Source organism: Lissotriton vulgaris, chromosome 3_1 (assembly GCF_964263255.1).
Source record: "Lissotriton vulgaris chromosome 3_1, aLisVul1.2, whole genome shotgun sequence".
Classification (NCBI taxonomy): domain Eukaryota; kingdom Metazoa; phylum Chordata; class Amphibia; order Caudata; family Salamandridae; genus Lissotriton; species Lissotriton vulgaris.
The window spans coordinates 495,175,523-495,203,396 of NC_141689.1; the positions used below are offsets into that span (position 1 = coordinate 495,175,523).

General features: G+C 46.5%; 1 protein-coding gene across 2 annotated transcripts in view; it reads right to left on the reverse strand.

The window, feature by feature from the left end:
• JMY (junction mediating and regulatory protein, p53 cofactor) overlaps positions 1-26,738 on the reverse strand; it is a 483,755-nt gene extending 457,017 nt beyond the window's left edge. Inside the window, exon 1 of one of the 2 annotated variants that reach the window (XM_086960737.1) lies at positions 25,609-26,738. In XM_086960737.1, the coding sequence (XP_086816863.1) occupies positions 25,609-26,196 (588 nt within the window). In that variant the 5' untranslated portion in view covers positions 26,197-26,738. The remainder of the gene's footprint in view (positions 1-25,608) is intronic. The other variant, XM_086960738.1, reaches the window with a different exon arrangement.
• Between the last annotated feature and the right edge of the window lie 1,136 nt (positions 26,739-27,874).

Genomic DNA, 27,874 nt, shown 5'->3' on the forward strand with positions numbered 1-27,874 from the left:
CACAAAGGAAATGATATGGGCGGATAAATACGTGAACATGTTTTCGCTATTGACTGATCATTATGAAATAGAACACGTTAAAAATCAGAAGGAATTGTTGCATCCAAGTGTATGGCGAGCAAAGAGTTGATGAGACAATCGCTAATTGGGCCAGGGCTTTTGGGATGTTCACTGCAATCATGGGGGAACGTAGACCCGAAGTATTGACTGAATTGGCTTGTTACCAGACACGAATAATGGGAGTTTTATGAATCGTACGATGGTGATCAATGGTTGGGTTATGATAACAAATTTCGTAAGGCCAAGGAGCACGACTCATCCCTGACGTGGGATTGTTTCGACTCCATTTCCTGGCAGAAACAGGTTAGGTCAAACCCGACAAAGCCGTCTTCGTTTGGCGGGAATGGGGCAGAGCCTCCCCGCCATTCCCCGTCGGTGCCCTTTCGAGCGGGCGCCGGTAGTGATCAGCACACAAAGAGTAATGGGAACTCTGGCAGGAAAGGGGTCTGTTGGAGCTTCAACAGGGGCAAGTGCACTAGACCACAGGGGACGTGCAAGTTCAGGCATGAGTGTGCAGGGTGCGGACAGTCTTCACACCCGAGAGTTCATGCAGAGTCAAGAATGGCGATACAGGGGGCAGAGGCGGCGCCAAACAGGTCTAATGACAGCCGAGGGGCGCTGCTACCTACTCCTATCGACATCATGGCAATGATCCCCTGGCTGAACGAATACCCTGATCATGTCTCCGCCGGGGTGTTGAGGGACGGTTTCTCATGTGGTTTCCGCATCCCGGCGGGGGATTTTCGGGGGGAAGCACTGTGTAAAAACCAACTGTCGGTTCAACAGAATACGGTTGTAGTACAGGTAAAGATTGCATAGGAGGTGGCCCGAGGTCGGGTTGCGGGTCCATATGCGAACCCGCCGGTTCCTAATTTTGTTTGTTCACCGTTGGGAGTAGTCCCCAAGAAGGACCCATGTGAGTTTCGGTTAATACATAATTTGTCTGCTCCTAAGGGTCTTTCCTTGAATGATGCGATTGACCCGGGAGTTTGTTCGGTGCGATATGCTTCCTTTGATGAGGCCGTCGCCATGTTGAATCGCCTGGGGCCCGGAGAGCTGATGGCTAAATCTGATATCGAGTCAGCGTTCCGGTTACTCCCGGTACACCCACAGGATCAGCGTCTGTTAGGTTTTGTGTTCCAGGGGCGCTATTACATGGATAAATGTATGCCAATGGGTTGCTCCATCTCTTGTGCGTATTTTGAAAAATTCAGTAGTTTTTTACAATGGGCGTTCACCAGAGCCACAGGCTTTACGCAGGTTATGCATTACCTTGATGATTTTCTGTTTCTGGGGGCAGCCGGGGACACGGAATGTGCGCAGGCTTTGAGTACATTTTGTGATCTCATGAGAAGATTTGGTGTGCCACTGGCACCAGACAAGACAGTGGGGCCGTCTACTTCACTCGAGTTTCTAGGAATTGAGCTCGATTCTGAAGAGGGGTGCTTCCGTTTGCCGAAGGAGAAGGTATTGAAATTTAAGGCCTCGCTCGAGACATGTATTGGCGAGACGAAAGTAACATTGCATCAGTTGCAGCAGGCTGTGGGTCAGCTTAATTTTGCTCTTAGAGTGATACCAATGGCTCGCCCCTTTTCTCGCTCTATTGCTCAAGCCATGGTTGGCCTTAAGGAAGGGCATCACCGTACAAGACTATCGGCAGAGGTTCGCCAGGACATGCGCATATGGTTGGCATTCCTGGCGGATTTCAACGGTCGTGTCCTGTGGAACAAACCAGCGGTTTCCTCCGGGGAGCTGGGATTGTGGACCGACTCAGCAGGGAGTGTGGGTTTTGGCGCCATCTTTGGTAATCATTGGTCGGCACGAACATGGCCGGCATGGTGGCACGAGAGTGGTCTCACAGGTAACATTGGGTTTCTTGAACTGTTCCCTATTCTAGTGGCCTTAAAGACATGGCCGGAGGGGTTTCGAGATCGCACTGTGGTGTTCTGGTCGGATAATATGACCGTGGTAGAATGTGTCAATAATCAGGCAGCACGCTGCAAATTGATCTTGAGATTAATGAAAGAAATTGTCCTGCTGTGTATGAAATTGAACGTTCATTTTAGAGCAAAACACGTGCCTGGGGTACTGAACCAGGCGGCTGATGCACTCTCCCGTTCCCACATGCAGGCCTTCCGGGGCCATCTGCCCTCTGCGGACTTGGTGGCGGCACCATTTCCCGAAGTTCTCTGGTCTCTCGGTGCCCCGGATTACAAAACCTCGTGGGAGAGAGTCTAGCCCCCAGGACAAGGAAGGCATATGAAGGGGCGTTCCGTTCCTATTGGGCATTTTTGGGTCCAGCTAGGGGGGAGCATTGGGGGCAGGAAGAGTATGTTCTGAAATTTCTAGTATCATTGCATCAGGCAGGCCGATCAGTGGCAACAGCCAATAGACACCGAGCCGCCATTGCGTTCATGGCGCAGGCTCATGGCATTCAGGACCCCACAGCGTCCTTTCTAGTAAAGAAGGCGCTGCGCGGATGGCAACGCCTTGAGGGTCGTAGAGAGGACGAGAGGCGCCCGATAGGGCTAGCAAGGTTGTCCCAGTTACTGTCCGTACTCCCTGCGACTTGTTCATCTCAGTCAGAGACAGTGCTGTTCCGGGCCGCCTTTGCATTAGCATTCCATGGGGCTATGCGGATAAGCGAACTGGTAGCAAGGAACAAGCAGGATACGGGGGGAGGTCAGTGTCGAGAACACATCCAGATTAAAGGTGACACGATGGTAGTCACGATAGCTAAGTCCAAAACCGATCAGGGAGCGATCGGAGACAGTGTGGTTGTTCAGCGCATGCTAGGGTCCCACATGTGCCCAGTGAAATGCGTAGAGGATTACTTAGCGCAAAGGGCGGCATCATGGGGGGGGAGCTTGCTGAGACATACCGACGCCACCCCACTGACCAGGTTTCAGTTTCAGCGGGTGTTAACAATGGCAATCGCTGCAGCGGGCTTGAACCCGGGCGATTTTGGGACCCACTCATTCCGGATAGGTGCTGCTACAGAGGCTACAGCCAGGGGGTTGAGTGTGGATAAAGTGAAACAGTTGGGGCGTTGGTCCTCGAATTGTTATAAGAGGTATGTGCGGTTGCACATGTTGTGAAGCTAATGTCATGCACTTACGCTTCTTGTTTTCTGTTTGGTTTTCAGTTTCGCGAGCAGGTTTTGCGGGGCGGACTGTGCAGTTGACCCGACACCTGGGGACCAGCGGTCAAAGATCACCGGCTGAGGGAAGAGTGGTGTGGGTCGTCGGCCACTCATACGTGAGGCGCGCCGCAGACGTATTCAAAGCAGGTGACATGATTCACATGGCTGGGGAATACGGGTACAGGGTGACCTTCTACGGAAGGGGCGGGCTCTGTATTGACCAGTTTCAAAATTTTATGGAGGGATTGTTAGGGCGGACAAGGTCACCGCCATCTGTAATCATAGTGCATCTTGGGGGCAATGATTTGGTGACCACTGGTCGACGAGTACTTCTCGAATTAATTCTATCCACAGTGAGGAGCCTAGCCTGCAGCCGAGATGGCCGCCTAGCTCTTCGGCTCCGCCGGCCCTGACGCCCTTCGCCGAGATCCTGGTAAAATCCTGTGCCTCCTAACATCATACTAGCATCACGCTTACCTGCGCTGCACTCCTGATCACGATGCTGTGTCCCCGGTCGAAAACGGACCTGCCACGGCGGAGTTGAGCCTCGGTCACCATTCCGGCCTTTTGCAGAGGGAGCAGCCGGGCCATTGTTTGGTGGGGACGGCCGGTGGAGACTACGACGGCAGCGGCCGCTGCGGAGAGGGAGGAGCCGGTGCACCGGACCTGGAGCGCGGCGCTGGTGGATTCTTCACAGTAACCTTTTCCCTGTTCAGCAGCCCAGCGCGACTCGCTCGCAACATTGTTTCCGGCTCCCGCTTCATGTATCCCGGCCCAGCAGAAGGGGGCCGGGATCGCTTCTTTGTTGCAGCTTGTAGCAGCGGTCGCCATCTTCTGCTACGGACGCCCTGATCTTGCCGGTGGGTCTCCCTGTGCTACAGTTACTCCTACCCTTACAGCCTCTTCCCAACCGGCTGTACCACGTTTCTTGCACCATCGGGGCCTCGCAGAGATTTCACTACTCTCCAGATACCGATGGCTGGTGTCGGGGGCTTGCTTCCCGGGGCGCTCAAGGGTTGTTTACTTAAGATGGCGGACACGGCAGCACCCTCCATCCTTGCTCCACCGCTGAGGCTCTGCGACATCCTGGCTGCACTGGGGGACCTGCGATCGGCCTTCCGCGACCTTACTGCTGAATTGGGGGACCGGCTTGAGGGGGCCCTGTTGGCTGGCCATGAGGATTCTCCAGTGCGGCGTGTTAAGCCATATCTTCAGCCGACTGTCGGTGGATCATTTGAATTGGGGCATGGGGCGGTGGCGGGGGGACGTGTCCCAGAACCCGCTGCGGTACTCCTCGGATCTTCTCTGGAGGAGACTGACAATACTGCTTCCTTGGTACGGCCGGGGCTCGAGCCTTCGTCGTCGCTTCCCCCATCCCCTTTATCCTTGGGTGCCACGTTCTCGAGCGTCCTCCTGGACTTGCTTCCTGTGCACCGGCCGGCTGCTACTTTGGATCTTGTACATCGTCCTGCTTCCTGTTGCTCCAACCGTGGCATGGAAATGGTGCGTCCTTTGGTTCCTTACAATCAAGCCTCACTCCAGTTTGCCTTGTCTCCTGCACCTCAACTTCTACAACGGTCTCCAGGGCGGTCCATTTCGTCCAAGCTGGCGGTACTGACACTGGTTTCTGTTGGACTGCAGGTTCGAAGGGGTCAAGGCTGATGAAGGGGACTTTCTTGTTGCACACTGGAACACATAAGGCTGGGACTGGGACTTGTGACTGCTGGAGGTACTTGTAGAATGGGTGTTAGGTTGGGGCCTGGGGTTGGGTGACCGCGGGTAACGATTTTGCTTGCTTATATAAATCCTTGGCCCTCCTCCGATCAACCGTGACATTCTATTTCTTTTTCTTCTCTTATTCTTCTTCTACATTTCGGGTACTCTTCTGGGGCGACAGACACACTGCTAGGGGGGGGTAGGCCGTAACCTCTGCATGCGTGTAGGGTGGGGGGTATATTTCCTTGTCGGTTTTTTCTTTCTATGGGCCTCCTTTTTCTTTCCTTCTTCTTTCTTTCTCTCTTCTCTCTTTCTACTCTTACCCTTCTAGCTGACTCCTTCCTTTCTTCTTTCTTGGGTCTGTGGGGGGAGTGGGTGCTTATGGGTAGCGTTTGGGGATCGCCATTTGATATGCTTCTTTACTATCCTGATTTTATTCAGCACGATCGCTTGCCTTACGGATAATGCTTGCTGACCCTTCATGTGATCGCTGCCCAGTATAAGTCGTAACTTCATCGCTCTGATTCAGATCCTTCCAGACCTGTTGCTACGGACTCATTTCAGAACTTTATTTAAAAATTAAACCTCATCATCCTGACGCTTAGCGGCACGATTGTGTATAACGTAACCTGGTCTATTCATTGATTTACTGCTTTGTCGCTGAGAAGTGTACTTGCTTGCTGATGTGCTCTTTATTGTCGAGGCCGGCCTGAGGGTTGTAGGCCCGTATTTGTCTGCACATACTGTTCAATAAAGGTTTTTCAAAAAAAAAAAAAAAATTCTATCCACAGTAAGTTGGTTGGCGAGAAGGGTTCCGGGGTGCACGATTGCATGGTCACACATGATTCCGCGGAAGGTGTGGCGGGGGGCTATTTCTGTGTCAGCCTTAAATAAGTCGGTGAAGAAAGTTAATAACAAACTTGGTAGGTTGTTTCGTACAGGTAAATTGCATTGTATTCCTCATGGATGTATCCGGGGGGACCATATGTATCTGGAGGATGGGGTCCATTTGTCCCGGGAGGGGAATACCTTACTCATAGGAGACTTCGTAGCTTGGTTAAAGGGTTTGTGCAGCCATGACCTTTAAGTAGGAGTTTTTGTGGGGGGTCCGGATAGCCGGTCAACTATCCGGCCTGTGGCGGTAAGGTCATGATCGGTGAGCAGTAATTGGAAGATCCCTAGAGGTGGGGCGTCACCCATTATGGATGGGAGCGCCCGGGGGGAGGCGGCCATTGGCCCCTCAAACGGGGAGGCGGTCCCCTCTAAGGATGGGGCCGCCGAAAGGGAAGGCGGTCATAGGCCCCTCCCTGGGGAGGAGGGGCTACGGGCCCCTCCTGGGAATTTCTCGGGGCCAGGACATCTGCGACAGCAGATGTGGTAAGCAGTGTGGGGTGGGAGGGGGGTCTACGCTACCTTCTAGACACCTCACACGAGTCCTCGGACGACCACTAAGATGGCGTCGAGTAAATAGGGGCCCCCGTTAAGACAAGGGAAATTGGAAGTTGGCACAGAGGGACAGTCCTCTGTGCGCCCGCCCCTCACAAGTGAGGGGGGAGTTCTGGTATTAGGGATCTGACACCGGTTACGACCTTGCCGTTGGCCCGTAATGTTAGGATGTACAATTTGAATTTTGAGAAATGCATTTACAGGATGTTTTAGAATCGGCTAGGAGAACCTTTGTATTAGAGATGTGTTAAGGTTAGCCAAGAAACATCGTAATGTGTAAATGAAATTGTACATGATATGAAACTGTTATTTTAATGTTTTAATTTTGTTTCATATTTTAATAAATATGGCCGGGAGGGTAACTCCCTCCCGCCTTCCAAAAGTTCAAGAACCGTTTCCGTCTTCCCATTCTTGGGGATTGTGTTGGGAGGGGGTGACGGGTATCCCAACCATATGGAAAGGGGCGACCGCTCGGTCCCCCCGAACGTATGGTGGAGTACCCCGATCCCCCCGGGAAAACATTTTGGGCGGGAGGCGAGTCTCGGCTGGTATGCCCGAAGCGGCGTAGCCGGGGCGCGCCTTTTCCCGCCCAAGAAGGGGTTGACCTAGACACTTACACCGTTGGCCACGCCCCGTAGGCGGATTGGAGGAGGGTCCACGCCCGCCCGAAGGAGGATAAAAGGAGCAGCAATCCAAGGAAGCATCCTCTTGTTCCTGTGCTCAGAAGCTGCACCTCCCCGTTGCACGTGAGCTCGAGACGGAACAAGGAGCCAATTTTGACCCACCCACCAGCCCCTGATGACAGCGATTTGTTTTGGAATAAAGTCGGGTGACATGATACTGTTTCTTTTTCAGGTTGTTTTCGAATAAAGTTGGTAATTTGTGGTATGTAATAAAGTGGTTGCTCTTCAGCATGTATTTCGGCAAAGTAGTTGCAGCAGAGTTAAATGTAGTGCTTGGTAGAAGTTTATACTTTGAATCGCTCAGTATAACTGTCTCTTCCATCCTCCTTAGATTAAACAATGTCGTATTTATTTTGGTCGGGCGGTAAGGTCATGATCGGTGAGCAGTAAATGGAAGATCCCTAGAGGTGGGGCGTCACCCATTATGGATGGGAGCGCCCGGGGGGAGGCGGCCATTGGCCCCTCAAACGGGGAGGCGGTCCCCTCTAAGGATGGGGCCGCCGAAAGGGAAGGCGGTCATAGGCCCCTCCCTGGGGAGGAGGGGCTACGGGCCCCTCCTGGGAATTTCCCGGGGCCAGGACATCTGCGACGGCAGATGTGGTAAGCAGTGTGGGGTGGGAGGGGGGTCTACGCTACCTTCTAGACACCTCACACGAGTCCTCGGACGACCACTAAGATGGCGTCGAGTAAATAGGGGCCCCCGTTAAGACAAGGGAAATTGGAAGTTGGCACAGAGGGACAGTCCTCTGTGCGCCCGCCCCTCACAAGTGAGGGGGGAGTTCTGGTATTAGGGATCTGACACCGGTTACGACCTTGCCGTTGGCCCGTAATGTTAGGATGTACAATTTGAATTTTGAGAAATGCATTTACAGGATGTTTTAGAATCGGCTAGGAGAACCTTTGTATTAGAGATGTGTTAAGGTTAGCCAAGAAACATCGTAATGTGTAAATGAAATTGTACATGATATGAAACTGTTATTTTAATGTTTTAATTTTGTTTCATATTTTAATAAATACGGCCGGGAGGGTAACTCCCTCCCGCCTTCCAAAAGTTCAAGAACCGTTTCCGTCTTCCCATTCTTGGGGATTGTGTTGGGAGGGGGTGACGGTATCCCAACCATACCAACTCAGCACACATTGCAGTAAGTGCTGATGTGAGGGTTCTTCACAGGAAGACACTAGATGTTGTTACTTATCTAGTCACTTCAGCGCTTTATAATACTTATAACCTTCATTTCCATGTTCACTCAGAGTGAGGCGACTCATATTATTTTTGAGGCTTCCAGTACAGACAAGTTTTACACAACTGAAAACACGCAGTGATTCTACAATTACAAGGAGTTGTCGGTTGTGGTTATGTTGGTTACAACTCACGATCATGTCACTTGCTAGTAATTAAGTTGGACGCAGGCGCACAGTTTCTGAGCACATTTATGCATGCAGATACCCTTGGTGGTTGCTTTTCTTGACGTTTCCTTTTCTTTTGACCTCGAGTAGACACATAAGGTTTGCTCTGCTGCACATAGTTGCACTTTTAATGGATGTTGAAGCAGCATGCATCTTGTGAATATCATGTAATAGTATGTACATACGAACTTCTGACACAACGCTTATTGCGGTTTTTGTTTTTTCTTTGTTCTTTGTCATTTTTTCACAGTGCCCCTGAAGAAGGGATCTACCCGAAATGCGTTGGGCTTTTTCAATTTGTTTTTTGGTTGTGTAACTAAAATAATGCATCTACAATTATCAGTTTTGCAAATTGATAGTAATGTTTACATTGTCCTTTTAACAGCAATATTGTGAGAAGTTTTCTGTAGTACAAGAAAAGTTCTGCAGCCTATCAAAACCTTCATGTAATTCATGAAAATGAATACAGGAGTTGATTCATTCATGACTTAAAATTGAATCTTTTACTGGTTTATTTTTGATTAACATGCATAGCTTCATATGATTTCATTGTTATACTCTAAAATGATTTTTGCAGTGCGTTTGGTATACCAGTGGTTTCCCCACTAGCTGTTGTCTATTGAACCAGGCTGGCCTCCATTCCACCAAACAGCGCGCATGCTTTGTTGAAAAGTATCAAGCAAAGTTTATTTAGCATTGAGTAGGGTGTGCACAGGTAAACATCCCATTTGTTCTATCTACTATGGTACCACCAGTTTCTAAGGCTGTTCTTTCTTTAACTATACAGTCAGACTCCAATATAGGACCCACTGCTTTTTCTAATACTTTCGTATTGGCAGTAACACTTCTCTCTAACTTCCCTATGTTTTCATTAATTATTTTTATTCTCTCGCGTAAGGGTAGCATCAATAACCTCATGAGATGCTCTATTTGTCCCAGGAGGCCATCAGGATTCTGAGCTCCCAGTGGCATGCATTGTGGCGGCTCATATCTGATTTCCTTGATCTTTATTAAGGGGCATATTATTAGTGGCTAATTGAGTCACTTTAGTCAGAACCCCCCTGAGTTAGCAATTTTGGTAACTTTTGGGCATCTTCCCTTATGTGCACATCCCCCACGTTTTCTTTTCCCAGTCTTTATGATTGCATTTGCGTCCTTTTTAGATCTGTGTTCAGTTACTGTTCTAGGGGTAGTAGAGTAAGTTACAATACAAACGGCGGACCCATCTGATACAGCTGACTCTGTACTAGTGTCCAGCCAGTTATCCTCCTTGGGTTGTTCTACGGGTAGCCGCTCCGGGGTTACAGCTTCCCCGATGGACCCAGCAAGGATCTTTTAGAAAAGATTGTTTCTAAGGATGGTTCTAGTGATAATCTTTTTTCTGTTATCCCTATCTCACGGTCTAACATGACTGCAGCCCTTGTGATGAAATTTCCAAAGTTCCAGTAATGGTTCCACCAATGCTGCTTGGCACAGCTTTCTTCCCCTTTCCAACTTTATGCGTCATGATAGTTCGCCTCAAAGGATATCACTCTTTAAACTACCAGTTGAATATAATAACAGTAACAATCACAATATAATATTTCAGCCAGACAAAGTACACATGTAGTGTTTGCCAGTTTAAGATGTTACTCCCGCGCTGCAACTAGCATGTATAATGTATCGTTCTTACAAATGTCCATTACACTTAGCTGTTTTTATGTCCCGGATCACGTTGGTGGAGTTAGGGGGTGGCCCAGCCCGGCCTCCTCTGGCTCCTGATGGCCCTAGATGGCCCGCCCTTTGCCCGGGCTTCGCCCGGCTCGTCCTGCGACGCGGGGAAAGGAGCTCCAATAAGTACTAGGTGGTGGGAGGGGCTTCAGCACGACGTTGGACCCAATGCCTCCTGGGTCTTGTGGTCCTTGTGGCGATATTCACCAATGCCACAAGCAGCCTGGGTGTAAAATGACCGCAGCGTCTCCCGCAAAGGAGTTGCGGTTACAGCTGCAGGCAATTCCTTCCTTCTTCCTTGGAGCCGTTCCAGCCCCCAAAAGCAGCCTCACTCGAATTTTCCGCAGCGTCTCTGGCACTTAAAAAATCTCTTCCACCTTTAAAAAGCATTTGCAATGCAATAGGTCTCGCATTTACGCGAGTTTGAGCTATTGGCATTGCAAATAATGTCTTTTATATTTGTTTTCCTTTTAAAAACAAATAAAAGGCATTGCCATTTACAATGCCACTAGCTGTAACTCGTGTAACTGCGAGACCTATTGCATTGCAAATGCTTGTTTACCCTTGGAGCTGGGACACTAACTTGTCACGACTGAGGACAATGAATCATTGGCATAAATAGCCTTACCTGAATTATAAACATACCTATAACCTAAGCACCTTACCACGATCACGGCTGGGAGGCTCAGGAACATTGGGTGTTTGCATGGTTAATTTTCAGACACAAAATATATTTTGCGCACGCTACCACAGTAAAATAATAAGAACCCCCCTTGAACTTCACAACATTAACGGGTGGCATTGATGAGATGTGCAGGTACTACACCGCTTGGCCACAGGTCATATGTCAGATCAAATTTACACCTGCATCGTGGGTAGGCGGTTTTGTTTAGGGATAGTGTGAAACACGGATTATGAGTTAAAGTCCATGTTTTGCGTATATGTATGAATGATGACGAATTTGTGAGCAAGACCGATAGTTTGGGTCATCACTACAATTACATTGAATATCATGACGTGACTAATGTTGGCACCCTCTATTGTCTCCCTACTGAACTGCTCCAGTACATGAGGAACTCCTCGTGTACAACCTACCGGGTACTGCCGATGCCTGGGTAGTCCACAACATTGGGTGAGTGCCCAGAAATGATGTGTGCTACTTTGTACATGTGCCACAAGGGCTGTAGTTCACACTAGCTCACCTTGTGCACTCACCATGTGGCTCTGTTATAACTGTTTAAATGCATTGGCATCCATTATTCACTGCTTAACATTCAGAGTCAGCTTCATAAGGCATAGGAGATGTTATAGACACGTGTACCATACTGATGTAACGGATGCCATATTTTTTCTCCCCTCACAGGTAGTTCCAGTACTAACAGGTACACTAATAGGTAGTTGCTTGGTTGATGTGAGCATGCTTCCACGTCACCAATTCTAAGTTGTAGATAGTCTTCACTGTTTTATCGGTGGTGGGTTTAGATTAAAGACAGGAAGAAGTGGCGCTCTGGCAAGTACGCAAATATTCTAAGATGCAAATATGTATGAACGGTGCAAAACAGGTCAGGGGAAAACAAACCCGAACAAAAAAAACCCTGCGAGTGTGTAAGTCGAGACCCACACAGTGAATATAGAACCAAAGTCCTGTGCACACGTATGCGGGTGATGGTTTTAGTGTAAAAACCACAAGTCAATAGCTCTTATTGCAATCATAAAACAGTTTGACATCAGAATTGACTTAATGGGGATTTTTTAATCCAGACAATACAGAATGAACAAACAGCCGACACGTGTTTCGTCACAACGTGGTACAATTGTGACTCTTCAGGGCTGAACAATTGGTGGAAGATCAGTGTAATCGCTAATCCAGTGATAATTCTGACCCGGTAGCTACACGGGTTGTCAAAATGTCTCGGGTAGGTAGAAATTAAATTCACGGTGTCTCAAAGGTAAATGGGGCGCTGGTGGACGGACGAGTGCGTCCGGGTCCAGTGTAGTGGCCACTACACAGGACCTGGACCCCGAATCCCACACGTCGGACCCAGAAGCTTAGATCACCCTTGGTCACGGATGCACTAAATCCCCATTAAGTCAATTCTGACGTCGAACTGTTTAATGATTGCAAGAAGAGCTATTGAATTGTGGTTTTTACACTAAAACCATCACCCGCATACATGTGCAGAGGACTTTGGTTCTATAGTCTTCACTGTTTTGGTCCTGACGAATCACCTGTAAATTATACATTGAGCGAGAAACATGTTGGGCTTTCTTCAATAAGTACGCTTAATCTAAGACATAAGCTTAGTCGAGCTCCTTATTGCCTGTTTTTACTCAGGGTAGGAACCCTATTGATTAAAATGTGCTGTCGCTGGTACTCCCAACCCTATTTTAGATTCCCTCTCAACCTATACATCTACACATTTCGGACCCCTCACCCCCACTTCACCATACGTCTGTTGGAAAAAAATCTCCGCTAAAGTGCCCCTACTATAGGGAGCCTGTCGGGTATCACACCGCCGACCCGACGAGGAGCAGCCCAATAATGAAGCATGACACCCAACTGGGTGTTTGAGGGCATTATAATCCAATATTTGGATTCCCAACTTTGAACCTTTTCGGTCGGGTTTGTCTGGAGTCCCTTCATTCTGACTCGCATTCCTGAGGAATAGCATAACCTTCTTTTGTAGGCGAAACGGAGTGCCAATAATGAGAAATTTTGTGTTAAACTCTTTAGAGCATTTTTACACAGAGTTACGCTCCCGGTAAATATCCTGGCTCTCATACCAGAGACATGCTGGGTAAACAGGGAGCATCTCAAACTGAAAGACAGAATTATTACGGAAGCAAGAAAGTCTGAGGCTTCCACATTTCATGCTCATGCCATAAGCATTTGGAAATATCTCTTCCAATCCACCCTGAACAAAAGAAGATTGCTTTCTTCTTTCATCTCGGAGCTCCCGACACGCTAAATATGCTAAAGATGGACTTTCCCTTTCAGTTTATGGTTTAATTATACCTTAAGACTCATCTGACATGAACACTAGAGGAAGACCACAAAGTCCTGGGTATAACAGAAGAAGGCAGATCAGAGGGCGCACGTAATCACCAAGAAGCGTGATGGAATCAGAAGGAGAAATGGGAGAAACTCCAATTCTCTAGAAGGGCAATAAACTGGAACTGACAAAGAGGGAAACCCTAGTTGAGGAAGGAGCTGATGAGAGAACCAATTGTCAGGCTGATAAACACTGTGATGACAACGATAGAAAGGATGACACTGAGAATGAGATACCCCCAGAGGTTAACATTGATGACGAAGAATATGAGGAGCTAGTGGAGGGAGGGGAAATCGACGATGCAGACAAGGATACAGATTACAACTCAGCTCAAATAAAACCTAACAGATCCTCTGCTTTAAAAAAAAGAGGGAAAGCCAAAACCAAAGCAAAAAGAGGAGGGAGGATCATGAATCCTACTGCATTATTAACTTCTTTGATACCCACTATCAGTGGAGGGAAACTGATTGCTGAATCAAGCCCGCTGAGTAAATGGGTTCAAATAAAAAAAAGAGGGCCTAAAAATCTGCCATTAGATGATCCCGAGGACAATAATACTGCAGGGAAAAATTCCAAAACTAATCTAAAAAAATCGCAAGTTGCTCTATCCGAGAGCTCTGATCTAATAGGACCAGACATGGACAATTCGGATAATTCGCCTACCACAGCGACCCCTCCTGCGTATCTGCCCTCACTTGCACCTGCTTCAGCGAATATATTGCCAATTGTAAACTCAAGGGAAGATAATATCAGACACACTATATCAAGCCAAAACGATAAATCTCTCTCCCTTACATCTCCCCACAGCGAGGGAACGGTACTAACCAATATCTCTATTTTACCTCCACCGATCTCTAGTGATACATCGACTTCTGCTAATGCCTCATCTCTGGATTTAATTCTAAAAACACTAATGGATCATCGCCAAGAGGTACAAGAACAGTTTTCTAAACTAAGGGAATATAATAGCAAAATACACAGTTGTCTTCAGGAAGTCACTAGCAAATTGAGTGGAGTAACTAAAGAAATTGAAGAACTACAGCAAAGAGTAGTAGATGTGGAGGAAACTTTAGTCACTACTACGGTCACTTCAGATCGACACAACGATGAGATAGAGAGCTTGCAGAACAAAGTGGAAGATTTGGAAAATAGGCAAAGACGCCAAAACCTGAGACTTTTTGGAATACCCGAAGGATCGGAGGGAGCAGATGCAAGGGCATACACTGTAAAAATGCTACAGAGGGCATTCCCGGGTCTGGCTGATTGGGACTGGGATTCTCAAATTCAACGGGCACACAGACTTCCTACTACTCCTAGATCTCAAGAAAGTAAATATCCACGGCCTATCTTAATCTACTTTGGTAACTTTTTGCTGCGACAAGCTGTCTCTATTAAAGCTAGACCAAACACCCCAGTGACAATTGACAATCTAACTTTCTTTGTTAAATCAGACCTCAGCAAGGCCACTATGGATAAAAGGTGGGGGTTACGCAAAATGATTGATTCCTTCAAGTCTCATGGAGCAACGGTTTATCTCCAAGAACACGCCCGTCTCAAAGTTATAAAGTCCGGACATACTCATTTCTTTCATGATGTTAAAAAGGCGGAAGAATATCTTTCCAAAATGAATTCTTAAATACGGGAAAGGGCGGGGAAAGGAAAACAAGACTTTCATGATTAAGCTATCATGGATGATTATAGACATCAAGAATTTACAAAAATGTTTTTTTTCTTTTCTTGTTTTTTTTTTTTTTTTTGCTGACTGGTGAAGCTGATACTCTTAAAAGGGCTATAGGTGCTTTATTTTTCCTTTGTGTATGACAATAATACTGAGGGATGGGGTTCCAGGAGAATCCTCTCTGACTGGCTGCCCCTCAATCGGCAGTAGAAGATAGAGGGAGGCTTCTGGGTAGGTACAGAGGGGAGGGAACCAACTGTCCCTAGTGGGTGGCCGCGGGGGGGGGAAACTATTGCAAGAGAGAGGGAAGAAAAATTATTGCAAGAAGTGATAAAGGACAGCTTAAACAAAATAAAATACAAATGAATATGCAGTATGTTATGTTGAGTAGATACTACTATTGTTTGAATCAACTTAAAATATACAATGTCAATGCTTAGATGTCTCGCTTGGAACGTAGCAGGTCTTAATAGTCAGCAAAAACGTAGACTAGTTCAAGTAGAGCTATATATGTATAAACCTCATCTGGCTATGATTTCTGAAACACACATTGGATTTAAAGACAGGAAACTATTGAGTCAACTAGGCTATGACCTTATTGTTTGTTCTACACTAGGTGCCTCCATCAGGGGAGTGGCCATATTAAAGAAAAAGCAGTTCATGCTAGATATTATAAAGACTGCTGCTGACCCAAAAGGCAGATGGGCGCTAGCACAAGTTCAATATGAGAACAGTAAATATGTATTTGGTGTTGTTTACGAGCCTAATATAGACGACCCGAACATGTTCGGCTCATTAAATGTAGAACTTCTTGAATGGGAGGGTGAACTGTTAATAATGGGGGATTTTAACTGCGTGATGAACTATGCTGAGGACTCTATTAGGCGAACTTCTTCGCGGATGCGTAAAGTAAGGGCTGCCATAATGGAACTAAGCCGCATACATAATTTGAAGGATGTATGGAGAACTATTCACCCCAATGTAGCAGGATTTACATATTATTCACATCCTCATAAGCTTTGCTCTCGAATTGATTTAGCCTGGGCTACTGACAGAGTCATTGAAGGATGTATTATTGAACTATGCCCAAGAATAACCTCAGACCACAATCCTATACTCTTGACAATAAAGATTGGTAACATTAGGAAAGACGCACGCAGTTTTACATTCCCAAGATATTTAATATTAGATCCTCTATTTACGTCACAATTGAAAGCACATGTAAAATAGTTTATAGAATTAAATTTGAACTCTGCTGCAAATCATATCAGTATGGGAAGCCTGTAAGGCTAGTGTAAGGGGCTTTGCTCAGCAATATGTATTTCGGAAAAATGCAGAAACATGCAACAATCTCAAACAAACTAACTTACATATATTGTCATTGGAAAAAAGATTAGCACTAGCCCTCCGGCAGGGGGCATCGAATAATGACATCGCTCAGATCAGATTAGAACTAGTGGATTTACAATCAGAGACAAAAAAATACCTACGAGAGAAGAGTAGTGCCAGAATGCATAAATTCCACCTGCCTCAATATGAAAGTGGAGATAGAATTGGTAAACTCCTAGCATACAAGGTTGCAGACCAGAAAGCTAAAACTAAAATCAAATCAATTAAGGACATGGACTCGAATATGTACCATCAACCAGATGAGATTCTAGAACAATTTGCCAAATATTATCACAATTTATATACTCCCGAAGATCGCCCAGTTAAAGAAGATATCAGGTCTTATTTGAGAGTCTATTTGAATGGAGACTATGAAAAAGAAGCCGTCAATCTGCTTAGCTCTGAGATTACACTAGACGAGATCAAAACGGCTTTTTTTTCACTTCCTCTGGGCAAAGTGGCTGGGGAAGATCTGCTTCCCATTGAACTCTATAAGATTTGCTCTGAAGAACTTTTTCCTTTATTTAAGTTACTAGTTGATTCAATGGGGGAAACTGGGATTGCCCCTCCTTCATGGCGAACAGCGAAGATCATTTTTTTTTTGAAAAAACAAAAACCTGTAGAGGAATGCGGGTCATACAGGCCGATATCTTTGATTAATGCAGATGCGAAAGCGTTTGCTAAGATTCTAGCAAACCGTCTGGCTTCCCTTATGCCAGAACTTGTTAACATGCAACAGCACGGGTTTGTTATGGGCAGAGACACCACGGCCCACGTCAATATGGCCATTACGGCCTTTGATATAGCCAATACTAACTACACCCCACTCTGTATGATTCTTCTTGATGCTGAAAAAGCGTTTGACCGAGTGGGGTGGGAGTACCTATGGGCTGTGCTTGATGCATATGGTATTAAGGGTAGATGCCTTGGCTGGATCCAGTCATTATACGATCACCCAATGGCCACGATCAATTATGCGGGCAAAAGCTCTGCATCTTTTTCAATAGAAAGAGGAACGAGGCAGGGGTGCCCTTTGTCGCCCCTGCTATTTGCTCTGTCATTGGAACCCTTTCTTAATGCTCTGTTAATATCTAGCGATATTATTTCTTTCAATCACAAGGGAAACAGCTTAAAAATCACCGCGTATGCGGATGATATCGCTGTATTTACTACTGATGTGCCTAAAGCGGTTCCGGCTTTAACTAAAGAGGCAGAAAGATTCGGTAAGGTATCCGGCTATAAACTAAACGCTAAAAAAACTCAGGTGGTCGCAAACTATAAGCCAGTAGGAATAGTATCGGGTATATGTAAGAACGCTACCTATCTTGGTGTTAAGATATCGGCCAAGTTAGAAGACGTAATAACCCTCAATTATGACTTGCGTCTTAAAGAAACAGCGGCATCTTTAAAAAAATGGCACAAGATTCCATTAAGTCTTGTAGGTCGCCTTAACTTACTAAAAATGAAAATACTACCTAAAGTTCTTTACCTATATAGATCAATCCCTTTGCGTCTTAATACTGTTTTTTTTTAAAAACTCGATGGAATATGTAGGAGCTTTATTTGGGGCTATAAAAAAGCGCGAAGAGCTCTTAATCTGCTGAAACTCCCAATTGATAAAGGGGGTTTAAATTTTCCTGACTTCAGACTTTACTTTTTTCCTCTTTTATTGGCCGTTTGCGGAGTTTACTATGTACTGAAAACCCTTTTTTTTATCATAAATTTATGTTAGGTCAAGATAGCAATCAATTTCTTTCTAGAGTAAACGACCCTAACTATTTTAAAAGAGTTAAGTTTAAGACTGCTAGACACGCCGCCCAAATTTGGAAACAATTAATGGCACATGAGAAAATCTCTTTTTTTAATGCAGAATTAAGATTATGGGAAAACCCTGGATTACCTGGAATCTTTTCGGATGGGGCAAGAATAGCTTGGACAAGGCACGGCATAATCACACTGGGGGATATGTATGGCACTAACGTTTTTTTTAGGATTTGAAGTACTAAAAAACATATATAAACTGAATGATAGAATGTACTTCAAGTATATGCAAATTCATGATTTTATCATTCACAAGATGAAAGTGAGGGAAGTTCAACAATCAGACATTCTTAAATGTGTGTACTCAAAACGGACTAAGTCACTTATCAGTGAAGGTTATTATAACTTGAACAAAGATAAAAAAGATGATTGTGGTAAATTGGCTCTTAAATGGTCCGATCGACTGGGAGTTTACATTTCCGCCAAACAGATCTCTACTACACTCACTCAAATCAATAGAGTGGTGCATTCTTCTAACATTAGGCTTCAAGCATATCGTACGGTTTGTCAACTTTATGACACCCCAGAAAGGATTGCTAGCTGGGCTCTAGAAAATCAGGCTAATGAGTGCACCAGGTGCTCTAAATGTTTATTAGAAGCTGCAAATATAGAGCATATGCTTTTTTCTTGTCCCGCTTTAACTAACTTTTGGAAAGGACTAGAAATGATACTTAATAAGAATTTGCTTGTTTTTCCACCATTATCTGCTCATCTGATTTTATTAGATATCCAGGATGTGAACAGTCCAAACAGGGACCTTATTTCAATTATTTTTGCTTGTGCCAGACTAACTATTGCCAGATCTTGGATATCGCCAGATCCTCCTCATACAATGGAGTGGTGGAGTCTAGTAAAGGAAATTTACACAATGGAGATTGCTCTGGCGAGACTAAGGGGTCCTAACTCTTTGAAGAAAAAAGAGAAAATCTGGATTCATTTATTTGGATAAGAATTGGGGAAGATGTTGGTTGGCTATTAGAGACATTTTTGCAAACTGAAAGATGATTGTTTTTTTGTTGTAAATGATGTGTTAACTGGTGTTACCTACTTCTGTTTGTACATATTTTGTTTATCTTTACCTCTTGCAATATCAATAAAGAGATTTAAAATTAAGACAAAGAGGGAAACCCCTACCACAGTAACTATGGTTTTAGGGAACTAAGAGTGACAATTACAATGTGGATACTGTTCGTGCTTTACCAGCTGGGTAGAATAAAGGGGACTGACTGTTCCAAGAAGAAGTCTTCTAGACATTAATACATTTCATTCCCAATAGCCTACTCACATGGTGGAGGTTGGTGGTGGTTGTCTAATCCCATCCCACTGAGAAGTTATGGAAACTCAAGAGGTACCAGGCTAGTAGGGAAGGAAGTAGGGAGAAAGGGAGGGTGAGATGCCAGCTTTTCCAGTGGGCATGAAACTATCTTCAGACTTCACAAGTCAAGTAACATTCCATACATTTAAGGTACTCTTTGAAGGTGAGATCTACTGCCCTAATCTCAATAATCTGATTTGAAAAATGAAACATTTTAAGAGACAAATGAATCTACTAACAACTAAAAAGAATGAAAAATCCCTTCTCTGCCTAAAAAATGTATGAGGCTAATCAAGTGATAATAGAATTTCAGACGTTAAAAACAGAGCAAGCAACCCCCAGCAAGGAGATTATGTGCAACAGCAGAAGTGGTTGTTTTATGTGTAAATGAACTAGATGTGAATACAGAGTAGATAGATAATGAATGGTGGACAGTTTAGATTGGTCAATGTAGGGAAGAGATGATGGATGCAAGAAAGGATCATGTGTGTGGATACATAGACATGATTGATGGGTGGATTTGAAGGTGTGTCTATGAAAAGTGAATGTGAGTGAATGAATGGAAGCAGGGATGGGAGTAGAAAAAACACTGTCATTGAAAAAAAGAGCATGCAGGTAGCACTGTACAACTCATGTAAGACGAATCAGAAAGGCTTTTGAAGCATGACAGAAAGGCATGCGATAAGGAAGAGAAAATGCACACAACCAAATGATGCATGCAAACAAAAAACAATATCAGTTAATTTATGCTTTAAGCCTTGGTTTTTAAAAAAGGGACTGCAAACTCTTCATGGTCTCATTTAAAACTGGCAACTCCTGAAATGTTGCACTTTATTTGTGAAGTGGTGTATAACGGAGGAGTACGTGGAGCGGAATGATGTAGGATGAAGCAGCTTAAAGAAGAGTGAGAGTAAACTGGCATAGAGTGGGGTGGCGAGTGTGTGGAGTGGCATAAACTGATGTGTAGTGGCATGGCATGGAGTAGAGTGGCGTAGAACAGACTGGCGTAGAGTGCTATGGACAGCGGCGTGTAGCAGAGTGCTGGACAGCGGTGTGTAGCAGAGTGCTGGACAGCGGCGTGTAGCAGAGTGCTGTGAAGTACAGTGGCAAAGAGTAGCAAAGAGTGGCGGAGAATGGTGTGGAGTGGCATAGTGGCACAGCGTGGAGTGGCGCATGGTGGCATAGAGCACAGTGGCGTTGAGCAGGGTGGATTGGAGTGGTGGAGAAGTGTGGCTCAATGGTTAGAGCGGTAGACCCTGATGCAGAGGTCTGGCCCGGGACCAGGGTTCAATTCCCGCCTCGGCAGGTCTTGGGCTCAATTTCCTCAGACCTGTTAATTCTCGCCTCGGTGCCTATTCTAATCATGGGTCCAACTCTGCAACTCTGGGCAATAGCTTGCTTAATCTCCACAACAGCCCCAACAGCGCTGTGATGCCTGGCTTCACCTTGGGGGTGCCCAGGAGTGGACATTTCACAGGGAAAAACCAGGAAGGGTTCCACAGCGGTATTCGTTACAGCGCCAGGACACCCCAGTTGGGGTATTAGTGAGCTTTACAAGTACAAATTCTTCTAGAGGAGAGTGGAGTAATGCAGAATGGAGTGGTGAGTAGAGCAGAGTGGCCTAGGGTGGAGCAGCTTAAAGAAGAGTGACTAGGAGTTGAGTGGTGTGGAGTGGAGTGGCGTGTAGTGCTATGGAGTGGCATGGAGCAGAGTGGCGTAGAGTGCTATGGAGTAGAGCGGTAGAGCAGCCTAGAGGGGCATGGAGTAGAGTGAAGTGGCATGGAGTAGTGAGGTGGTGTTGAGTGGAGCGGCGTGGAATTGTGTAGTTACGTACAGTGGCGTAGAGTACTGCAGGGCACTGTGGAGTGGAGTGGTGCAGGGTTGAGTGGCGCAGAGTGGCATAGAGTAGAGTAGTGTAGAGTGTCGTGGTATAGAATGCAGTGGAGTGGCGTAGAGGTGAGTGGTGTGTTGGAAGGGGCCCAGATGTATTTAACATTTGATCCCAACGATGCTTGAAGAAACGATTGACACCTTGGCAGAGGTTGCTGCTTTTACAAGGCAAGGATTCTAGTTTAGCAGCTTTACATCACTAATATGAGTACTAAAGAAAACAAGCACTGGCAAAGCCAACATGTATTGCCTTTCGAGAAATATTGGTTCTGACAAAGTCTTTTAGCCATGTTGTACAGCAGCATTGTTGCTTTCAGCATAGCTAAACGATTGTGGTGTAGCATAGGGTGGATAGTAAAGTGGAGTAGTGTAGGGAAGCAAAGTGGGAGTGGTGTAGGGTGGAGCGGCTTAAAGAGGAGTGACAGAGTAAAGTGGTATTGTGAGGAGTAGTGTGTGGAGTGGCGTAGTGGTGTGGAGTGGCATGGAGCAGAGTGGGGGTAAGAGTGCTATGGAGCGTCATGTAGTAGGTTGCTGTGGAACAGCATGGCAGAGAGTAGCACAGAGTGGCATAGAGTAGCGTAAAATAGAGTGGTATAGAGTGGGGTGGTATAGTGGCGGGTGTGGAGTGAGGTGTTGTGAGATGGTGTGGAGTGGCATGGAGTGAAGTGGCATGGAGTTGCGCAGTGGCGTAGAGTGCTGTGAAGTGCCACATAATAGAGTGGATTAGAGTTGAGTAACGTGGTGGAGTGGCATAGGGTTGAGTGGCGGAGTGTGGAAAAGCGGAGAGTGGAGTAGAGACAAGTGGCATCCAGGAGAGTGGAGTGGTGTGAAGTTGAGCTGAAGGGAGTAGAGGGCGTAAAGCACCCTAAAGTTCAGTTTAGCTGTGTAGAGTAGAGCGGCATAGAGTAGAGTTGCCTAAAGTAGAGTGGAGTGGCATACCGTAGTGACGTAAAGTGGAGTTTAGATGAGTTGCATTGAGTGTAGAATGGCAAAGAGTGCTAAAGAGTGGTGTAGGCTGGAGTGGCTTCGAGTGGAGTTGCACAGAATGGCGTAGAGTGGCAGATGTGCGTAGAGTGGCAGATTGCACAGTGGAGTAAGTGGCATAGAGTAGAATGTAGTAGAGAGGCATGCCGTAGAGTATAGTAGAGTGGCACAGAGCAGATTGGAGTGGTGTAAACTGGAGTAGATCGGTGTATAAAAAGAGTGGCATGCTGTGGAGTGGCTTGGCACAGAGTAGAGAGGAACAGAGTAGTAAAGTTGTTGGTACAGACTCAATACATTTTTCTTTGAAGTAAAGAATGAGTGTGTGATTCATCGATATTTAGGCCAACATACAATGTTCACTGTTGCCAGGTGAACTCTCACAGACGTGATGTATTTTCTACCACTTGCAAATATAGTTGAAGGTATGGTTAAAACTTCTGCCTAGAAGTCATTTTAAGAAATGACAGGACAAATTCACCCGATGTCAAATAAAGATGCTTTTCTTTATGCTTTACCATTCAATCCAGGCATGACTCACAAGTCCTGTAAACACGGTTTGCCTAAATAGAGCCACCAAAGGACAATTATATAAGCGAAGAGTCTCCGTGTACAGAATCTAAAAACACAATGTAAACTCGGCCTTTCCATGTTCCTACAGTATAGATTTAAGTGTGAGTTTCAGTGTTACCTGGCCTAACATGTGGCTGGCTATCTTCCGACAAAATGAGGTGTAAAATTACATTTTTTAGGCATATTAGAGTACTGGACTGCTGTGCCATAACAAAAGGTCAAGAATGAGCCCTCAGGAAAAGTTAAAAGGCTGCATGCGCTTGCTAAAGCCGACTGCCTAATTTAACCAGCATGCAAAGCAGAAAACACACGCTCATGGGACCAAACAAAGAAATGAAAGTGTCTTGTTGTGACCCACACAGAACACGTTTGGAGCGACTTTGACGGTGTTCAGTAGCAAACGGCAATCGTTATAACACGTCAGCCCGCCTATGCCATAAGTAAAAGTAGCAGTGCCTCCGTTTAGAAGCATGAAACAAATCGTACTCACCTCACGGTAGAAGTAGTTTGAAACAGGATATAATCCACGAGCATTGTCAAAGACAGGTCTCTCTGCCACCGCAGACCAGAGACGGTCCAGGGGTCAATGAATAACTGTCGCATCAATGAATAACTGTTGCGCCAATGTCACAGCAACATCCTACAGAATCTAAAAGTAAATAGTCTAACTAAAACAATAGGAGTATAAAACAAAGTAAGAGAATAGATAAGAAACTGCAAGGACAACACTGAACCGGTTCGAGACGCCTTGTACACAACGATTTTAGTTTCCCCAGGTCCTGAGTTCACACAGAAGAGGTGGTTTTATAAAGACAGTCTCCAAAGAGTGTAATGAAAGAATAATGTATTTTTGTCAGGAAGAAAAATCACGCCTAACAACAATTTTTGTCGTGAATAATATTTTAACTACAACACTTCCTGGCCATCGAGTACAGAACTTCATGCAGCAAAGTCAAAGTCAAAAGTCAGCAGTTTCCTATTGAAAGATACCAATATAGTCATCCATTCTACTAACACATAACACAACTCAGGTGTCTACTGTTACAGAAAAGACTACGGACCTACTCAATGACTTCCGTTGCACCAACCTAAGAAGAATGAATTAAATGACAAAACTGACAAAGGATTCAAACCTGTGCCATTTAGGTTGCATGACACATGCGCATTAACCGACTGAGGCCTCTCACAAGTGTGGGAAGATGAGAAGTGCAGGTAATGCAACTCTAAAGGGAGAACAGGTGCAATCCAAGACGGCTGAAATAACTACTAAGACAAGGCAGAAATGTGAGCAACCACTGGAAGCTCCAATGTCTTGAATTTTGAAGCAGGGTGAGGCGTGGAAAGCCTTTGTTACCGTTTAAAAGGCAGTGCAAATTAGAAAAGTCGGTAGTGATCACCTGCCTGTAATGGCTACATTCAGTGAGACTCACAGCGACTGTCCATCAAACTTAGGTATCAAACAGCTACGGCTGCAGGTCACTTCAGTAAATAGAAAGCCATGCCAAGTAGCAAGGCTATCTATTTAGTTAAGATTTTACATAACGAAAACGTAGAGGTCAAGATTTCGCGCTTAGAGCCTGATCGAGTATTCACAATCACGAGATGTATGGCCGTACTTCCCACGAAGTCGCCGAATGGCAGAAGCCTGGTCACGCTGCCTCTGTGAATGGCTGTATTATGTATTATCAACCAAAGGGCAGAGCAGAGGCCTTTTAAGAAAAAGTTTGCGTTAATAATCCAGACTGAGTTCGGAACGCGCTCCTGAATACACCGATTTAACCAGAGATCAAAGCTCTGAGTGGACGTAAACTGCCAATGTGCATAAAATAATAGTTAGAGCGCTTGAGTAGGACTGGCAAGGCCAGGCACTGGCGCACCGTTAAGAAAAAAAGGGTTCCCTGCATTAAAATGATGTGGACATTTTAGGAACAAAGAAGTGCAGTCGGAGAAGCTCAGACCTTTGAAGCGCAAAACTCACAAACGCATGCAAAATGCCGTCCAGACCAGTGGGCTTCAAACTTTGAGCAGTTACCTAACATGGAAAGGAATCTCTTTCTCGTGGGCAACAAGGAGAACGTGGTCTTTCTTACCCCTTTTCTTTGTCTATGTTTATTATTAGTGAGTTTGTTCGCGATGTGGTTTTGCATTGCTGTTTTTTGTTAACTCGCTGCAAGGTGTCTCTTTACTGCATAATCTATGTACACAGTGTTAAGATTAAGTAACTCTACATATTTTGCATACCACAGACCTAGTTCTGAGGAGCAACAGAGAGATTCACAAATAGGTATAACTGATGTAGAAAGTTTTCAAACAAAAACAAAAGGTGGTATTCACCGACCAGCATGGTTGAGAGAGACTCTGCGTGAGTGTGTGTGTGGTGGTGGTGGTGGTGTTAGGGGGGGGGGGGACGGGGGGAGGGGGGAAAGCACAATTAAACTATCAAAAAAGAACTCTCCACTGGCTCACAAGTGCACAGTACACCGCACTCTGTGCGCGAAACAATGCCACAATGCTTGCTTTGATGCCCTCTTCTGTATATAGGTCGCAACAATTACCTATGTGCCGCATTAATCTTGCATTACAGCCCAACACACTCTAGTGCTGAGCCTCCGTGAATCTGCCAGACGCTGGCCTCATCATCATTCCTGACCTTCAGGATGTTCCCTCGTACAACAGTCACACGTGTTAAGCTAAAACCTCTCCATGTAGCGGCACACTACCACCTCCTCCCCTTCGGGGCTCACCTGCTGCAGCTGGCGCCGGGCCCTCTGTAGCACCTCTTCGTAGCCCTCCCGGCGCAGCTCGCTGAGGCTCTCATAGTACTCCTCGGGGTCGCCGCTCTCGCTGAACAGCACCCTGGAGAGGATCTTCCACCCGCAGGTGTCCAGGGCATGCCCCAGGTAGAGCTGCAGCTCGTGGCAGAGGCCCTCCACGGGCGGTGCGGGCGGCTCGGGAGCCCCAAAGAGCACGGCCCACACCCCCGCTGGCTCGGCTGGCAGAGGGGGCAGGCAGGGCTCAAGCTCGGCGCTGACTGCGCACAGCTGCTGATGCACTGCCCGGAGGTCCCGCGACGAAAAGAGGCCTGCCCAGCTGCACTGCTCCTCATCGGCCTCTCCTGGCGCCTCGGGCTCACCGGGGACGGCCCGCAGGGGACTCCCCCGACTGCCGCTGCGCCGGCGCTGGGCCGTGCGGTTGTGGCAGGTGACCGCGAACTTGTCCTCCTCTTCGTTCCAGGCGACGATGAAGGCAAACTTGCTCTTGTGCGGCTCCTCGAAGACGTGCGGCCGTACCGACACCCAGTCCGCCTCCAGCGGCTCCTCGGAAGAGGACATGGCCTCCTGGGTCAGGTCTTTAACTGCGCATCCTTGGTGGCCTCCTCCCGCAGTCAAAATCTCGCACAAGCGGTGCACGCGATCCGGAAACACTGCAGCCTTGCCAGCACCGGAGCCACTTCCCAATGGTCCACCGTTTCCTCCTTCTCACCCGCAGTTACCAGAGTCTCACTCTTTTGCGGTTATTTCCCCGGTTATCCCTCTCTCCCTTCGAACCGCACTCCGCTGGGTGTCCGTAAAGCTCTTTGTTTCGCAGTGACGTGTATTCCAAGCCAGGGCTCGCGTGTCCGGATCTGTTTACACCGAGCCGCAGCACCTACCGGGATCCCTCCGCCGCTGTCATTATCCTGCTCACCGTCGCGACGCTACCCTCAACCGCCCTCCTGTACTCACAGCGCCTCCCACCGGGCCTCCGCAGATCACCTCCAGCTGCCCCCGGGTGCGATTGTTCCGCTGGCTCCTCCTCCTGCCCTCTGTCACCAGCGTCGGCCTCATTCTGAAAAACAAAACAAAGCAGCCGTTCTTTGACCAGTGACGTTGGGGCCGCTGGGAGGAACGTAAACATGCGCACGTGCAGCAGCGCGGAGTCGAACGCTGCGCGTGCGCATAACTACTACCTATGTTCTACGAATTCTTAGAAGCGAGCACATAGAGCGGGCAACGATCGTTTCCAATGCGCCTGCGCAAAGTTGCACAATTGCACGTGCGTATGTTTACTTGAAACATAATTGATGATCACGGGAATGAGCGTTTAGACTAGAGGCTGAAGCTCTGAGAACAGCTAGCATCCTTGATCATGGTTCTCGTGGAGTACAGGAAATGGTTTCCGTTTAAACCCCTAAAATCAGTAGCATAAGAAATAACGCCCCTCCCTGCAAAATGTGAAGAAGACCAAAAAAATATTCTAGCTGGTGTGTCAAGAATTTCCAATTCTATTGAGGACACAGAGGTGAGGATTATGCTTCTCTTTCTATACTGAAATAATAACAGCAGCCAACAATCTAACTAGCGTAGCATAACCCGCAAGGATTACGTCTCCATAGTATGCCCCAAGGTATACTATGGTCCAAGGTATTAAATTTAATACGTCCATTGACCCTGAGCCAGTGAAGTTGATGGAGCAAGGGAAAGACAGAAGTTTGTCTAGGTAGCCGAAAGAGAAGGCGGGAAGCCACATTCTGGATGATCTGTAGACAAAAGATCACTGATTTGTCTGCACCCTGGTATAGAACATTCTCATAGCCCAATCTGAACATTATCAAGGCCTGTAACACCGTTCTTTGGGTATTTAAAGGAATCAGCCAGAGAATTTTCTTGAGACATTTGAGAGTGGAAAAACAAGAGGCTGTGATTTTGGAGACTTGCAGCTGAAGTGAAACGTTCTTATCAATAATAAAGCCAAGATTCTTCACTTTATCAACCGGTGTAGGTAATGGTCCCAGGGAGGTCGGACAGTGTTTAACTCCCCAGAGTTCGAGATTGTTGCCCAGAATCATGACTTCAGTTTTATTGCCATTAAGCTTTAAGACATTGGGGTGTGTGGCTAACCGCCAAGCATGGAGGACACGGAATAGCAGAGCTCCAGGCTGAACCCAACACTGGACCAAAATACGTGGTCGCCGAGGAGGCATCGTAGACCCAAATTTATTGCATTGGCTTGCGGAACACATTAGGAGCA